Genomic DNA, 18,861 nt, shown 5'->3' on the forward strand with positions numbered 1-18,861 from the left:
CCCTCACCTCTCCTTCACCATTCCCGATCCCCATCCCCATTCCCATTCCCCTCTCTCACCTTGTCTCTTTGCCTGCCCATCGCCTCCCTCTGGTGCTCCTTCCCCTTTGCTTTCTTCCACAGCCGGCTGTCCTCTCTGATCAAACTTCTCCAGCCCTATATCTCTTTCACCAATCTATCTTTATCAGCTCCTCTGGCCATCTGGCCACTTATTACACATAACCTATTCAGAGCAAGAAGGCTGCAAGTGAACGGCTGATTTTTCGGAGTGAAGGGAGTTTTTTTTACTACTTGGGGTAAAAGAGAGGCCAGACTGTGCAGGTGCATGACGTCAGCCAGTAGCGCGCGAAAGGTTTAAAAAGAAGACCGCCATATCCAGCAGGCAGCGGAGTGAGAGGGCTTTGGCTCAACAGGTTTAGGTGGTAACGGGACGAGGCGAGGTAGGTTTACCGGCGTTACTTGCGGAAAGGAAGAAGTATGTGTGTGAGGTCAGTTTTCTGTGCTCAGTGTCAGATGTGGGAGGTCCTGGATTCTCCCAGCCTCCCGGACTGCCATATCTGCATCCAGTGTGTTAAGCTGCAGCTGCTGAGGGACCGAGTTAGGGAACTGGAGATGCAGCTCGATGACCTTCGCCTGGTCAGGGAGAGTGAGGAGATGATAGGAAGGAGTTATAGGCAGGTGGTCACGTGGGGCCACGGGAGACAGACAAGTGGGTCACAGTCAGGAGGGGGAAGGGGAAGAGTCAGGTACTAGAGAGTACCCCTGTGGCTGTACCCCTTGACAATAAGTACTCCTATTTGAGTACTGCTGGGTGGGGGGAGGGACAGCCTACCTGGGAGAAGCGGCAGTGGCCGTACCTCTGGCACAGAGTCTGGCCCTGTGGCTCAGAAGGATAGGGAAAGGAAGAGGACGGCAGTAGTGATAGGGGACTCTATAGTCAGGGGATCATACAGGCGATTCTGTGGACGCAGGAAAGAAACTTGGATGGTAGTTTGCCTCCCAGGTGCCAGGGTCCACAATGTTTCCAATCGCATCCACGATATTCTACGGTGGGAGGGAGAACAGCCAGAGGTCGTGGTACATATTGGTAGGAAGAGGGATGAGGTCCTGAAAAAAGACTGCAGGGAGTTAGAAAGGAAGTTGAGAAGAAGGACCACAAAGGTAGTAATCTTGGGATTACTGCCTGTGCCATGCGACAGTGAGAATAGGAATAGGATGAGGTGGAGCATAAATGCATGGAGGAGGGATTGGAGTAGGGGGCAGGGTTCAGATTTCTGTATCATTGGGACCTCTTCTGGGGCAGTGTGACCTGTACAAAAAGGACGGGTTTCTCTTGAAACCCAGGGGGAGGTTTGCTAAGGCTACTGGGTTGAGTTTAAACTAGAATTTTTGGGGGTGGGAACCGAACTGAAGAAACTGGGGAAGAGGAGGTTGGCTCACAAATAGAGAAAGCTTGCAGACAGTATGAGAGGGAGGATAGGCAGGTGATAGAGAAGGGACGTGCTCGGACCGAAAGTTTGAGTGTGTCTATTTTACTGCAAGGAGGGTTGTGAACAAAGCGGATGAGCTTAGAGGGTGGATCAGTAATTGGAGCTATGATGTTGTGGCCATTACAGAGACTTGGATGGCTCAGGGGCAGGAATGGTGACTTCAAGTGCCGGGTTTTAGATGCTTCAGAAAGGACAGGGAGGGAGGCAAAAGAGGTGGGGGTGTGGCACTGTTGATTAGAGATAGTGTCACAGCTGCAGAAAAGGTAGACACCATGGAGAGATTGTCTACGGAGTCTCTGTGGGTGGGGCTTAGGAACAGGAAGGGGTCAATAACTTTACTGGGTGTTTTTTATAGGCTGCCCAATAGTAACAGGGATATTGAGGAGCAGATAGGGAAACAGATCCTGGAAAGGTATAATAATAACAGAGTTGTCATGATGGGAGATTTTAATTTCCCAATTATCAATTGGCATTTCCCTAGAGCAAGGGGTTTAGATGGGGTGGTTTGTTTGGTGTGTTCAGGAAGGTTTCTTGACACAACATGTAGATAAGCCTACAAGAGGAGACGCTGTACTTGATTTGGTATTGGGAAATGAACCTGGTCAGGTGTCAGATCTCTCTGTGGGAGAGCATTTTGGAGATAGTGATCATAATTCTGTCTCCTTTACAATAGCATTGGAGAGAGATAGGAACAGACAAGTTAGAAAATCGTTTAATTGGAGTAGGGGGAATTATGAGGCTATCAGGCAGGAAATTGGGGCTTAAACTGGAAGCAGATGTTCTCAGGGAAAAGTACGGAAGAAATGTAGCAAATATTCAGGAGATACTTGTGTGGAGTTCTGTATAGGTTAGTTCTAATGAGACAGGAAAGTTATGGTAGGGTACAGGAACCGTGGTGTACAAAGGCTGTAATAAATCTAGTCAAGAAGAAAAGCTTACAAAAGGTTCAGAGAGCTAGGTAATGTTAGAGATCTAGAAGATTATAAGGTTAATAGGAAGGAGCTTAAGAAGGAAATTAGGAGAGCCAGAAGGGACCATGAGAAAGCCTTGGTGGGCAGGATTAAGGCGGGCTGTCAGAGGTTACAGCAGGACATTGATAGGATGCAAAACTGGGCTGAGAAGCGGCAGATGGAGTTCAACCCAGATAAGTGTGAAGTGGTTCATTTTGGTAGGTCAAATATGATGGCAGAATATAGTATTAATGGTAAGACTCTTGGCAGTGTGGAGGATCAGAGGGATCTTGGGGTCTGAGTCCATAGGATGCTCAAAGCAGCTGCGCAGGTTGACTCTGTGGTTAAGAAGGCATACAGTGTATTGGCCTTCATCAATCGTGAAATTGAATTTAGGAGCCGAGAGGTAATGGACCCTGGTCAGACCTCACTTGGAGTACTGTGCTCAGTTCTGGTCGCCTCACTACAGGAAGGATGTGGAAGCCATAGAAAGGGTGCAGAGAAGATTAACAAGGATGTTGCCTGGATTGGGGAACGTGCCTTATGAGAATAGGTTGAGTGAACTCGGCCTTTTCTCCTTGGAGCGACAGAGGATGAGAGGTGACCTGATAGAGGCGTATAAGATGATGAGAGGCATTGATCATGTGGATAGTCAAAGGCTTTTTCACAGGGCTGAAATGGTTGCCACAAGAGAACACAGGTTTAAGGTGCTGGGGAGTAGGTACAAAGGAGATGTTAGGGTTAAATTTTTTACTCAGAGAGTGGTGAGTGCATAGAATGGGCTGCTGGCAATGGTGGTGGAGGCGGATATGATAGGGTCTTTTAAGAGACTTTTAGATAGGTACATGGAGCTTAGTAAAATAGAGGGCTATAGGTAAGCCTAGTAATTTCTAAGGTAAGGACATGTTCCGCACAACTTTGTGGGCCGAAGGGCTTGTATTGTGCTGTAGGTTTTCTATGTTTCTATGTTCTATGTAACCACTAGCCTCTGGGTGAAAAATGTTGCCCCTCACGTCCCCTTCAATTTTCTCCCCTCTCACTTTACATCCATGCCCACTGGTTTCAGACTTTTCACCTTCTTTTACCCCTCATAATTTTATATATCTCTATATTGGAATCACTATCAAGGACTCTACATCTCATATTCTCAGTAATATTTATTTACATAATTATTTATCATCTTTTTTTGTATTTGTCAGTAGTTTTTCATTCATTCTATTGTATTTCTTTCTTCTACTGTAAATGCCTGCAAGAAAATGAATCTCAGGGTCATAAATGGTGACATATAAGTATTTTGATGATAAATTTACTTTGAACTTGGATAATGGTACTCTTGGCCTGCTACACTCCAGGGGAAAAGAGCCATAGCCTATTGTTAGAAATCATATCTTCCAATCCCAGTAACGCTATTGTGGATTTCTTTGTACCTTTTCTATTTATATTCCAGATTATAAATTAGAGATATCTGTATAGAGGGTTGTGGATATGTGGAACTCCCTGCACAGGTGGTGGTGGAGGCAGATATATTAGGGACATGAAAGGGACTCTTAGATAGGCACATGGGTGACAAAAAAACAGAGGGCTATGTAGGAGGGAAGGGTTAGATTGTCTTAGAGAAAGTTAACAGGTCAGCACGGTATCGTGGGTGAAAGGGCCTCTACTGTACTGTAATGTTCTAATTGTTATCAAATGTCTAGATGGAAACATGCAACTCACAAATTGCTTAATGTTTCCTACTTTGTCACATTAATCAAATTTCCTACTAACTGTAAATCATTTTGGAATGTATAAATACAATGATGTTTTCTTTCAAAAGTATTACATTTTGGTAGGAAGAACATGAAGGCCAATGTAAACTAAAGAACATAATTCTAAAGGGAGTGTGTGAACAAAGAGATCTAGGATATATGCACACAGTTTGTTGAAAGTGGCAGGGATGTTGGGAAAGTGGTTGAAAAACATTGGGGATCCTGGGATTTATAAATAGAGGTATAGAACACAAGAGCAGGGAAATCATATTAGTTCTTTATAAAAAATTAGTTCAGCATGGCTGGAATTTGGTGCCCAGTTCTGTAAGATAAGAACATGCAAAACCTTTAGAGAAAGTTCAGGGAAGATCCACTCAAACAATTCCAGAAATGAAGGACATTAGTTTTGTAGACAGACTAGGGAACCTGGGGTTGTTCTTGGAACAGAGAAGGTTGTGAGAGGATGTGATGGATTGTACTTAGAAGCATGAAAGCAATGGATGCAGTAGATAGGCAGAAACTGAACCACTAGGTAGAAAGTTCAAGAACAAGAAACTGGAACCAAAAGGTGCTGTTTCAAAAAGGGCCCTCAACATCCAGGACATACCTTCTATTTAATACTACCATCAAAAAGGAGGCACAGGAGCCTGAAGATACACTCTCAATTTTTGAGGAACAGCTTCTGCCATCAGATTTCTGAATAGACAATGAATCCTGAACACTGCCTCACTTTTTTTGCTTTAATTTTGCACCTTTTATTTAATTTATATAATTTATCATATATTTTATGTATTGGATTGTTCTGCTGCAGCAGAACAAATTTCACAACTTATTTCTGTGATAGTAAACCTGATTCTGCTTTGGATTCAGAAGTAGCTTGAGGAAGACTTTTGTATGTAGGGAGATGTTTAGGTCTGAAATGGCCAGGATGCAAGGAAGAATTCTCCTGTTCTTTATTTTAGGTCTGAAAAGAACTGAGAAATGAAGAGAAAGAATCTGCAGAGCAAAAGGGATAAGGCAGGGAAGCAGGACTAGCTGGATTGCTCATAGGATTGGTGCAGACCTAGAAGATCAAATTATCTGCGTCTTGCTCTAAGGGACAAAACCTCAGTGTGCGGGTCCCATTGGCTTGCACAGGTGGACATTAAAGGTCTCAGTGCACTGTTCAAAGGAAGACAGGCACTTTCCTGTAATCATTTGCCAATATTCCTCCTACAGCAAATACCACCAAAAAATAACAGAAACCAGACGTGGGCTGTTGTTGGCATGGGATGGCTGTGGCATTACAAACAAAACACTGCATCCCAAAACTGACTGACTATATTCTGAGCCATTCCAACGATGCAGCATACTGCAACTATTTACCAGCTTTCACAAAGAAAGACTTCCATTTGTGGAGCACTGTTCATAATCTCAAGATGGCCATAGCACTCTGCAGCTAGCAAAATGCTTTTGAGATCTATATTCTCTGATGTGTTCTGGGGAATGTAATACACAATTGTTTATTACAATTGTACTAGAAAGCTTTTGCAAACATTGAACCCCTTGAGGCTGATTGCAAGTCTTGACCACCTCCACTAGCCACAATCTCAACCACCAAGCCCACCAGTTTAAATTTCAGCATCCCCATAATGTGGGTTGAGGGAGAATGACTGGCCAGGATGCAAGGGAGAATTCTCTTGTTCTTTAAAGAAAGCAGACAGGGTCTCAGTTTAATGTCTGAATGACATCCCCTCCAGAACTGTAATAATATCTCTGCTGCAGTGGGTGACACTGTGCAATATCAATTTGTCTATTCAACAGACCTTGAATGCACAACCTTTTGGCTCAGAAGATGAAAATACTGCCCACCAGCCCTTCGATAATATCTTAACTATATTGGTTTAACAACGGGTTATAGGAAATCCACAAACAAATCATTGTTATTGATGTGGTAATCTTCAAAATTTCAAAGTTCAAAGTAAATTTATTATCAAAGAATGTATATGTCACTATTTACTACAATGAGATGCATTTTCTTGCAGGCATTCACTAAGAACAAAGAAGTACAATGGAATCAATGAAAAGCTACACAGAAACAAAGATGCCAAATAACAACAAAGGTCACAACAACCAGTTTCCACAGTGCGAGACTAATGCAATCACATCAGTGCTAGCATACTAAGATTCAAAGTGTTCAAGACCATTCATTGATTAGGATTTCCTGAAGCCAATGGACCAATGATTGTAGGCAGAGCAATATTAGGGACGTGAGATTTTGAAGATCTTATACAATAAAATAAAGCACAGAAAATGGAAAATCTCAGCAGGTCAGGTATCATCTATGGAGCGAGAAGCTACAGAATCATTTTCAAGGACTCCACAATTTAATGTCCTCAATATTATTTATTAATATTATTATTACTCATTTTGCTTTGTTTTTATACAGTTTGCATTCTTTTGCACATTAGTGACTTGTTAGGCTTGGTGTGTAGTTTTTTAATTGATTCTATTGTATTTCTTTGTTCTGTGAGTGACTGTAAGAAAATGAATCTAAGAGTAGCATATGGCAACATACAAGCACTTTGAAAATAACTTTCCATATACAAAACCAAATGCTGATATTTTTTAGAGGCATATAAAATCATGAGGGGCATAGTTGGAGTCAATGCACACAGTCTTGCAGGGTTGGGAATCAAACACAAGAGGGCATAGGCTTAAAGTGAGCTTTAATTGGAACTTGAGGGACAATGTTTTTATACAGAAGGTGGTATCCACAGTATGCGGAATGAGCTGTCAGAGGGAGTGGTTGAGGCAGGTATCATAACAAATTTTAAAAGGCAGTTGGATAGATACATGGATTGGAAAGGATAGAGGGTTATGAGCCAAATGGGGCTTGCTTGGTTGGTATGGGCCGAATGGGCTGAAAAGCCTGTTTCCATGCTGTATAACTCTATGACTCTAAAGGACTCTATGATTTGAAAGGATAACTAGTTAAGGTACCATAACTTTCAAGACCACTGAACCCGTGGTGAGATTTGGGAGAGGGCTAAATTGTAGGCTTCTATTTGGTGAAATTCTGCAATTGTACATCATAATGGAGCATTCCAATGTCACTGTGTGCACACATTCTGATTCTCTGTGATTCTAACAACCATGTGTGTACATATAAATGCTTTCAATATTGTAAAAGAAACTACAACCCTAAAAGGACTGCCAACCCCAAACCACATTCATTTAATTATCACATTGAACTAATACATTGAAACATGCAGTGAAGTGCATCATTTGCATTAACAACCAACTCAACTTAACAATGTCCACACTCAGGTTGGAGGAACAACACCTTATATACCGGCTGGGTAGCCTCCAACCTGATGGCATGAACATTGACTTCTCTAACTTCCGTTAATGCCCCTCCTCCCCTTCTTACCCCATCCCTGACATATTTAGTTGTTTGTTTTTTTTCTCTCTCTCTCCCATCACTCTGCCTGTTCTCCATCTCCCTCTGGTGCTCCCCCTCCCCCTTTCTTTCTCCCGAGGCCTCCCGTCCCATGATCCTTTCCCTTCTCCAGCTCTGTATCACTTTTGCCAATCACCTTTCCAGCTCTTAGCTTCATCCCACCCCCTCCGGTCTTCTCCTATCATTTTGCATTTCCCCCTCCCCCCACTACTTTCAAATCTCTTAGTATCTCTCCTTTCAGTTAGTCCTGACAAAGGGTCTCGGCCCAAAACGTCAACAGTGCTTCTCCTTATAGATGCTGCCTGGCCTGCTGTGTTCAACTTAGCAATGTGCTGGGGGAATCCCACAAGTATTGCCATACATTCCAGAACCAACATAGCATGTCCATATCTAAAGACTTTGAGGTAGGACTCTTGGTACATTTGATAGAAAGGTACAAATTGATTCTTAAGTCTGTGGAGCAGGTAGACGTTACAAAGAAGAGAGAAAGAAAAGCCACAGAAGGATTTCAAAAACCAGGACGACAGCTTTAAAATCAAGGCATTAGAAAATAAAAGTCAATGCTGATCACCATGCAGAAAAGGAATAGGCAAATTGAACAGATTCAGATGCATTTATTTATTACAATATTGAAACATACAGTGAAATGTGTCATTTGCATTAACAACCAATATAGCCAAGGATGTGCTGGAGCAACGGGCAAGTGTCACCAGACATCTGATGCCAACATAACATGCTCACCATTTTCAGCAGCAGCAACAAAAGTAAATCAGAACAAGACAACATCAGCAAAAACAAGCCCCTTCCCACCATCCACCCCCTCACACACACACACACAGTGGGTAGGCCTCCTCTGGGCCTCCAGTCCTTGGCCTGGGTCACTTAGACTCGTAAAAGTGCAAGTTAGAAAACAAGTGGTGATATTTTAGAGATGTGCACTAACCAAAGTATAGACCACAAGACATGGGAACAGAATTGTGCCACTATGAGCACTTTGGCCAAAGGACAGAATCCAAAGGAGATATCAAAGCTAAAAGTAGAGACCATGTTATTCACAACTCAAGGAGACACAGTGGAACAGCTGACAGAGCTGCTGTCTCAGCTCCCATAACATGGGTTTGATCCTGACTTCCAGGGATATCTCTGTGGATCATAAACACAAGAAGTTCTACAGATGCTAGAAATCCAAAACAACTCACACAAAATGCTGGAGGAACTCAACAGGTCAGGCGGCATCTCTGTTGAGAAATAAGCAGTCGATATTATGGGAATTAGAACTTGATGAAGGATCTTGGCTCAAAACTTCAACTGGTTATTGTTCTCTATAGATGATGCCTGACCTACGTTCCTCCAGCATTTTGTGTATGTCTGTGTGGAGTTTGCACATTCTCCTTGTGACCATGTGGTTTTCCTCAGAGTACTTGTTTCCTCGTGTATCCCAAAGATACAGAGTTGGTAAGTTAATTGGACATTGTGAATTGCCTCCAGTCTATAGGTGTGTGATAGAATTATGTCACAACTGTCTAATTCTAAATTATAAGTACAACTGTCATTATCAATGTCTAATACCAAAGATCATGCATTTAAGGTGAGAGAGGTAAATTCAAAGGAGATGTGTGGGGCAAGTTGCTTTTACACAGAGAATGGTGAGTCTCAGGAATGCGCTGCCTGGGATGGTGGTGGAGTAAAATAAGATTGAGATATTCAAGAGGCTCTTAGATAGGCATATAAAAGTGCAGTAAATGCAAGGATATAGTCATTGTGCATGATGCACTATCAATAACTCCAAAAGACTGGAAGTAGAGTAGATACTGAAAGGCTTTTATTAGCAGTAAAACACAGCACGTCCATGCTGGATGACTGTGGGAGGAGTAGAGACACAATCACCTTTATCCAGGGGTCTGTCGGAGCATTCAGCAGAGGGGCGTGTCCAAACAGATATACATGGTTTACCACAGTGCAGGCAGAAGAGAGCAGTTTGGTTGTGCAGTTGATTACTAATATAATTAGTCTGGCTCATCATAGTGGGCTGAAAGGCCTGTTTCAGTGCTATATTCTATGTTCGAACTGTGCAAGTCATTGGTGAGCCACACTTACTGTATTCTGTAATTTCTTATCCTCCTTCCATAGAAAGTATGCCATTAAGCTGGAAAGGACGCAGAGAAGATTCACAAGAATATTACTGAGTGCAGGCTTGTGTCATAAGGAGAGGATGGATAGGCTGGGAGTTTTTTCCCTGGAGTGCAGTAGGTTGAGGTGTGATCAGATAGAGGCATATAATAACATCATGCAGAGTAGATAATGTGGATGGTCACAATCTTTTCTTCCCAGGGATGGAGGGTCTAAAACTTGAGGACACAGGTTTAAGCTGAGAGAGGAAAGACTTAAAAGGGAACTGAGTGGTAGTGGGTACATGAAACAAGCTGCTAGAAGAATCTATAGAAGTGGGCACAAGTACAATGCTTAAAAGACATTTCATCAGGTAAACGGATAGAAAGGATTTTGACCATATTCAGGCAACCTGCATTTTCAATGACTTATTTTCCAGGACTCTGCAACTCATGTTCAATATTATTATTATTATTACTATTTGTTTTTTCTTTTTTTTATCTGCACAATTTGTCATCTTTTGCACATAGGTTGTGTTTAATTTTTCATTGATTCTACAGTGCTTCTTTGTATCAACTATGAATAGCTGCAAGAAAATGAATCACAAGGTTCATTTGGTGACATGCTGTATATGTGCATTGATAATAAAATTACTTTGAACTTTGAAGTGGGATTATGTCAGAAAGACATTTTGATCAGCAAGGAAAGGTTGCATTGAAGGGCTTGTTGCTATGCTGTACAGGGAGTTGATGGGAATGTGAGGAGGTTTCAACGAGACTAGCATAAATAAGTGCTTGATGGTCAGTACAGATTCAGTGGGCCAAAAGGCCTGTACTGACACTATAGAATGCAAGGGAGGGGCAGAGTTGTTTTGTTATCTTGAAACCACAGACTCTAATATAACCAGCGGCTTTTCTTCCCCAGATGACCACAGTGTTCTAGACAGGCCAGAGAAAGGCAAATGTTTACTTTTACTGTCAGAAGTCAACACAGCTCATCCGGAATCCTCTCTGATATTTCACATGTTGTATAATTAATAGGCATGTATGTGCTAGTTAATGGTCAGAGGGATTTTCTTTTGCATTCTCCAGTGTGAGGTTATTAGATTAAAGAAGTGAAAGCTGAGGCTATTGATGGTAATTTTATACAGCTCCCTCCCTGGGAATTTCCCAGACCAATGGCATTCCGGTGCACCTGCTCTATGGTTTGTTTAAGGAAATAGCAAGGTACACAGCTTGGCAGAGATAACCTTCATTGGTATGTTTTTTCATAAAATAAAATTCGCTTGAAGGAAAATATTTATCAACCCTTACTGCATTGCACATGGCCACTCCCCAGCTGCATTTAACACAACCTGTATTTGATGCAGACTTAGAATATTCACTACCTTGTGAGACGGTTTCAATTTGTTGACTTGTCAGGCAGTCAGAGAAGTAAGGAACTTGCACTTATATCAACTCACATGAAATGCTGGAGGAACTCAGCAGTTCAGCCTGCATCTATGAAAATGAATAAACAGCCGACACTTCAGGACGAGTCGCTTCATCCAGCATTTTGTGTGTGTTGCTCTGGATTTGTAGCATCTGCAGAACCTCTTGTGCTTATGACTTGCAATAATATATGGTCTTTCACAATTTCAGCAGATCACATAAAGTATGTAATTTTATGTAATTTATGTTATGTAATCAGTTATGTAATTTTGAAGCACCATTTTGTTTAAGAAGTACAATGAGTGGTTATTGGTGTTAAGGGATGCAACTGGCTGATAAATATTTAAACATAGCCTGAATCAAAGAAGTGCATTTGTAAAATACTTCCCTAAATCGGGTCTCCCTAAAGCCTGGGAATCCTTGAAATTGACGTCACAGGTAGATAGTGTTGTAAAGAAAGAATTTGGCACAATGGCCTTCATAAATCAAGAGTTGGGATGTTATGTTGATGTTGTATAAGATGTCAGTGAGGTCAAATTTGGAGTATTGTGTGCAGTTCTGGTCATCAGTGGTGTATCACAGGGATCAGTGCTGGGTCCTTGTTGTTTGATATCTATATCAAATATATCTATATCTATATATTTGGATGATAATGTGGTAAACAATTTTCAGATGACATGAAGAATGGGGTGTAGTGGACAGTGAGAAAGGCTATTAATGCTTGCAGTGCGATGTGGAAAATGGACTGAAGTTGGAAATTAATGCAGACAAGTGTGAAGTGGTGCACTATGGGAGGACAGAGGATGCAAAATGGAAACCATCTCACAAGGTAGTGAATATTCTAAGTTTGCATCAAATACAGGTTGTGGACCTAAGTTATAGGGAAATGTTGAATAGGTTAGGACTTTGTTTCCCTGGAGAGTAAGAGACTGGGGTGTTTTAATAGATGTATACAAAATTATTAAGGGTATAGATAGGGTAATGCAAACAGGCTTTTTCCATTGAGGTTGGGTGAAACTATAACTAGAGGTCATTGGTTAAGAGTAAAAGATGAAATATTGCAGAGGAACCTGAGGATAACATCTTCATTCAGAGGTTAGTGAGAGTGTGGAATGAACTGCTAGCAGAAGATGGTTGATTGCAACATTTAAGAGATGTTTGGTTGAGTACATGGATGGGAAGGGTATGGAGGGCTATGGTCCAGGTGCAGATTGATGGCACTAGGCAAAATAATAGTTCAGCATGGATTAGATAGGCCAAACAGCCTATTTCAGTGCTGTAGTGCTCTGACTCTATAGGGTGATCTCATCCAACATGAAACAAATAACTCCCTACAGATCCTTACCAGAATTTCTCGACCATGGGAAAGCTTCAGGAGAACAGGAATGCGATCAGTTCCCAAAAATTCATGTCTGAAGGAAGAAAATATAGACATCAATCCTTTGCATGGACAATACCTTATGTAAACAGCTTCCATTTGCTCATGCAAAAAATGATGGTGACTAAGTGTTATGAGAACTCAGAACAATAAGCACAATAAAAATTGGAAATAAAAGAATCAGTGTAATTGAAGAAATTTAAATACATTCTAGTTTAAAAATAGAACCAACCTACACAACCCTAATAAATACAAACAAACCTCAATGCAATGCAGCTAGAACATGAACGTTGAGAATATACATTTCCCTTTGTCAAATTAAGGTTAACTTTCAACATACTTCACCCATTGTTACAACCACTGTACGTATAACATAGAAGTTCAAGTTCAGCTTTCCTCTGGGGCCAGGATGCAGAACACAGTACCAACAGTCTCACACAGCACACATAGCAGAAAAATATACAGTTAAAAAAATTTAAAAACAGTAATAAAGCCCAAGTTGCTAAGCATCATGGATGCATGGATGTTACCCTGGATCATTGTTTCTGCAACAACAGCCCACCCGCAGCAGTTTTTCATCTCGCGTAAATGCTGCTTCAAATGAACACAATCCAGCTTGTCTTTCAAGGAGCAAACACTGAAGGGCAGCACTGACAGGAGGGGCCAGCTTCCAACCCCGTACAGAATCCAGTGACACCCAAATTCCCCGGTGGCCGCAAAAGGCAACCCCAATGAATGAGGGCCTAGTTCACATCACAGCTGAGGCAATGCAGCTCCCCACCATTGAAATGCCAATGAACCATTGGATTGGACTTGCAGTATTACCAACGTCCAACAGGGTCTTGTGATCACAATAAAGGCGTCCAAGCCAATCATTTCCATCATTTGTTGGGTTGCGCACTGCCTCTGACACCTTCTTCACTGGGTGGCTGAAGCAGGCTGTGACATGGTGCATAAAAGGTCCAGCTTCACCACTATGGAACAACTCTTTGGTAGAGTAGACCTGCCATACGTGAAGTTCTTAATACAGCACAGTACAGGCCCAACCCTTTAACCCTATTCCGAGATCAATCTTAGCCTTCCCTCCCACATTGCTCTCCACTTTTCTTTCATCCATGTGCCTATCTAAGAGATTCATAGATGTTTCTCAGATGATTAGTTTCTTAGTTTCCTCGACCACCACTCCACACAGCACATTCCACACACCTACACTTTCTGTGTGAAAAACCTACCTCTGACATCCCCTTATACTTTCCTCCAATCAGCTTAAAATCATGACCCCTCATATTAGCTATTTCTCCCCTGGGAAAAAATCTCTGACTTTATACTCAATCTATGTCACTATTATCTTGTACAGCACTATCGCAGTTTCTCATCCTCCACTCCGGAGAGAAAAGACCCAACTCACTTAACCTGCCTTCATTAGACTTGCTCTCTAATCCAGGCATTATCCTGGTAAATCTCCTCTGCATCCTCTCTAAAACTTCCATATCCTTCCTGTAATTAGGAATTTGAGTTCTTGAGGACCTTGAATAGTGAATAGTATTATTTGATGTTGAGGTACAATTATTTTATGCTCTAATTAAAGTAAAATATTCTGAAAACTTCACAGACATTTGTACTTCAGCTGAAGGTTAGAAATGGATGAGTTGACCATGCACCTACTTTCTGAGGAGGCTGAAGAGAGCTGGACAATGCACATACATACTCATGACATTCTATAGGTGCACAGTAGAGAGCATCCTAACAAGATGCATCACTGCTTGGTACAGAAACTGTACTACGGCGGGCAGGAAGGCTCTACAATGGGTAGTCAAAACTGCCCAATGCATCACCATCTCCAGCCTACCCACTATCAAGGACATATATACTGAAAGGTCCTGGAAAAGGACCAGACATATCATAGAGGATTTCATCTTCCCTGCTCATGGACTGTCTGCCTCACTCACATCAGGAAGGAGACTATGTAGCATCCATGGCAGGACCACCAGACTCAAAAACAGTTACTTCCCCCAAGCAGTGAAGCTAATCAACACCTCCACTCACTAACCACTCCTCCACATCCCCAACCATCACTACTTTATTATTTCCTGTCAGTCAACTTCTTGAATGCCAACAGTGGTGTGCACAACACTATTACAGCTAGGGGCACTAGAGTATGGAATTCAATTCTGGCATTGTCTGTGACCACATGGGTTTCCTCCGGGTGCTTTGGTTTTCTCCTACAGTCCATAGATGTACCATCTAGTAGATTAATAGGTCATTGTAAATTGTCCCATGATTAGGATAGTGTTAAGGCACAAGGCTTGGCTCAAAAGGCCTATTCTGTGCTGTATCTCTAAATAAATAAAATAAATAAATTATCTAATGTACAGACGTTCCTGTGCCTAGAGTCACTTTATGAACATACAATCAATTTATATAAGCTCTTATGTATTTTTATTTATTGTGTTTCTTAATTTATTATTGTGTTCTTTATCTTACCGTGTTTTTATTAACACTGGATCAGATCAGGAGTAACAATTATTTTGTTCCCTTTACACTTGTGTACTAGAAATAACATTAAACAATCTTGAAACTTGAATGAGATTTGTACTGTGCTGCGCAAAATGAAACTCATATGTAGGCTCTCCAGGCCATCTCTAAGTTCAAGAGCAAACTTGCCTGTAGGTAAGTTGAATGGTTTCTCGCTGCCCAGGATTGAGGCAGCCAGATTTTGGCTCCACAGTGAAAAGCCGATTGTCCTCGATTCTCATCTCATGCAGTTCAGTGGGGTTGAACTCTCCTGTCTCCGCCCAGTACTCCAGATCTAGCTGCTGGTCCACTGGAAATAGGAAGGCCCTTAGGAGCAGCCAATCAAAGAAAAAAATTTATCGTCCCTCAGAGTTTAAGCTTGGTATATAGAGTCATTGTCAAAAATAAACTAAGTAATAAATAAATAGCACAAAAGAGGAGTGGCGAGGTAGTGTTCATGGTGTTCAGAAATCTGATGTCCAGAATTAATACTGTACTGAAAACGTAGAAACCAATTTGATTCAGATAACGCAGGATATTTATTCCTGAAGCTTAAATAATATGCACCCATTCCTAATGACTGCATCCAGCTTAGACAATTTGTAAAGAGATATGAATGTAAGAAAGGAAGGAGAATTGCGCTACTTGATTGGAAAGAACAAATTTAGAAAAATGGTAGAAGGAATCACTTTGATGAGATTACATGTATAGACTTACTCAGTAGATAGTGGAAATTAGGGAAGTACATATTTGGAAAATCACAGACAGGTGTTGATATAACAATGCTGTAAAAGTAGGTGATTTTAACCACCAATATAGATTGGGACTGTCTTATTACTAAGGGATTAGATAGGGTGGAGCTTCAGAATCAGAATCAGAATCTGGTTTATTATCACTGACAAATGTTGTGAAACCTGTTGTTTTGCAGCAGCACTACAATGCAATACATAAAATATACCATAAATTACAATAAGAAACATGTATAAAAATTTAAATAAGTAATGAACGAAAATAGTGAGGCTATTTGACATAGGTTCATTGTCTGTTTGCAAATCTGATGGCAAAGGGAAAAAAGCCATTCCTAAAATTATGTGTGTGTCTCCAGGATCCTTTTCTTTCTCTCTGATGGTAGCAATGAGCATAAGTCATGTCCTGGGTAGTGGGGGCCCAGAATGAAGTATGCCACTTTTCTGAGTGCTTGGCTTTTGAAGATGTCTTCAACGGTGGGAAGGCTAATGCCCACAATGGAGCTGGCGGGGTTTACTACCATCTGCAGCTTTTTCCAATCCTCTGCAGTATCCTCTTCATACAAGACAGTGATGCAACCATTTAATAATTTGCTAAGTCTGTCAAGGAAAGTTTTAGTACATAGAACATAGAACACGATAGCACAGTACAGGCCCTTTGGCCCAGGATGCTATGCCAATCTCTTAAACACTCTAAGATCGATCTAAAAATCTTTTCTAATGTGGATGGCTATACTAAAAAAGGTGTTATAGTTGAATAACACACACAAAATGCTGGTCTCACCTATCACCTACCAGTTTGTACTTCCTCCCCTCTACCCATCTTCAAACGCCTTCTTTACCAGTCCTGATGAAGAGTCTTGACTACATTCCCATCCATTGATATTGTCTGACTTGTTGAGTTCCTCCAGCATCTTGTATGTTGTTCAAGACTTCCAGCATTTGCAGGATTTGTGTGCTATTGTTAACTTCCTCTTGGGAAATAGGGCTGAGCAAGTGGTTGATATGTCAAAGGTGAGGACTTTGGGACCAGTGATCATAATTCTATTAGTTTTGAGACTGTCATGAAAATGATAGGAATAGATTTTCAGTAAAATTCCTACATTGAGGGAAGGCTAATTTACATGGCATCAGACAGTACCTGCAAAAATTGACTTGGAAAGGCTGCTTGCAGGTAAAGAGTTGACTGACAAGTGAGAGGCTTATTAAAGTAACATAAAAAGAGTTCAGGGCCACCATGTTCCTGTTAGAACAAAAAGCAAGGCTGGTAAGATTAAGCAACATTGACTGAAGAGCAATATTGGGAATCTGGTCGGGAAAAAGGAGGCGTATGTCAGGTACAGGCTGCTGGGATCAAGCAAGTCCCTTGAGGGAGTGTAAGAATACAGTTATGAAGAAAGCTAGGAGGGTAAAAAGGGCCATGGGATATTGCTGAGAAAATAAAGGTGGATCCTAAAAGATTTGTAAATATATTAAGTTAAAGGGTAAGGAGAGTACAGCTCTGCCTTCAGATTCTGATTTACTTATCATGTGTATGTCAAAACAGAGTGAAATATGTCGTTAGTGTGAACAACCAACACATCTCAGGATGTTCTTGGGCAGCCTTCAAGTATCGCCACACATTCTGGTGCCAACATAGCATATGCACCATGTTCATCAGAACAAAAACACAACACACAACACAGAACAACATGAGCACAAAAAAAAACAACAGAACAAAACAAGACATCAACAACAAAACAATCTCCTTTCCCACCATCCCACTCCCACACAGACACAGGTTTCCAACCCCAGGACACATGGGAAATGGGATTGTTAACTGAACACATCTCATATGTGTGGGAAGCACTGCTTCAGAACTGATAGTGGAGGGGCAAGATGGCATGAGACATCAACAAGTTCTTCCCTACACTCCTGCACCACCCCCACCCACCACAGATGCTGTTTAACCTACTGAACTCATAGTCGGTTGCGTCACCGATTGGTATGGAGGTGTGGAGGTGCCAATGCACAGGACTGGAAAAGCTGCAGAGGGTTGTAGACTCAGCCAGCTCCATCAAGGGCACTAGCCTTCCCACTATCAAGGACATCTTCAAAAGATGGTGCCTCAAATAGTGGCATCCATCATTAAATACCCTACAACTCAGGACTTGACTCTTTTCATTACTACCATCAAGACAGGAGTACAGAAGACTGATGACACACAGTCAACAGTTCAGGAACATCTTCTTCTCCTGCACCATCAGATTTTCTGAACAGCCCATGAATGCTGCCTCATTATTTTGCTCTTTTTTTGGACTTTTTATTTCTTTTTTAATATTCTTATTGTAACATAGTAATTTTATTATGTATTGCACTGTACTGCTGCCACAAAACAACAAATTTCATGTCATATGTCAGTGATAATACATATATTTTGATAATAAATTTACTTTGAACTCTGATTCTGAGTTTGGTCTAATTCTGGTTCTGATTCTGATTCATCCAGCAGGTAGTGGTTCCATAATCCAACAACTGCTGTTTCTGAGTCTCATGTTAACATCCATGGCCATCTTTCCGAAGTTCATACAGCAGTGGCTGGAGAACAGCAAAGGGGTTTCCCATTTGTGGGTACCATGTTAGCATAGTGATTAGCATGACGCTTTTATTAACAGAGGCGACTGTACTTCCTTAGAAGGTTGGTGTCATTCAATGTCTGTAGTGAGATGCTGAAGATGTTCTATAGGTCAGTTGTGGAGAGCGCCCTCTTCTTTGTAGTGGCATGTTGGGGAGGAAGCATTAAGAAGAGGGACGCCTCACGTCTTAATAAGCTGGTAAGGAAGGCGGGCTCTGCCGTGGGCAAAGTACTGCAGAGTTTAACATCGGTAGCTGAGCGAAGGGCGCTGAGTAGGCTACGGTCAATTATGGAAAACTCTGAACATCCTCTACATAGCACCATCCAGAGACAGAGAAGCAGTTTCAGCGACAGGTTACTATCGATGCAATGCTCCTCAGACAGGATGAAGAGGTCAATACTCCCCAATGCCATTAGGCTTTACAATTCAACCGCCAGGAC

General features: G+C 41.6%; 1 protein-coding gene across 1 annotated transcript in view; it reads right to left on the minus strand.

Annotated features, from left to right (window-relative positions):
- Positions 1 to 18,861, minus strand: part of cfap65 (cilia and flagella associated protein 65) — a 204,576-nt gene that overhangs the window by 49,849 nt on the left and 135,866 nt on the right. Inside the window, exons 19-20 of the mRNA XM_073046190.1 lie at positions 15,211 to 15,387; positions 12,514 to 12,580 (exon numbers count right to left, since the gene is read on the minus strand). Coding sequence (XP_072902291.1) covers positions 12,514 to 12,580; positions 15,211 to 15,387 — 244 coding nt within the window. The remainder of the gene's footprint in view (positions 1 to 12,513; positions 12,581 to 15,210; positions 15,388 to 18,861) is intronic.

This window comes from Hemitrygon akajei, chromosome 5 (genome assembly GCF_048418815.1).
Source record: "Hemitrygon akajei chromosome 5, sHemAka1.3, whole genome shotgun sequence".
NCBI classification, from domain to species: domain Eukaryota; kingdom Metazoa; phylum Chordata; class Chondrichthyes; order Myliobatiformes; family Dasyatidae; genus Hemitrygon; species Hemitrygon akajei.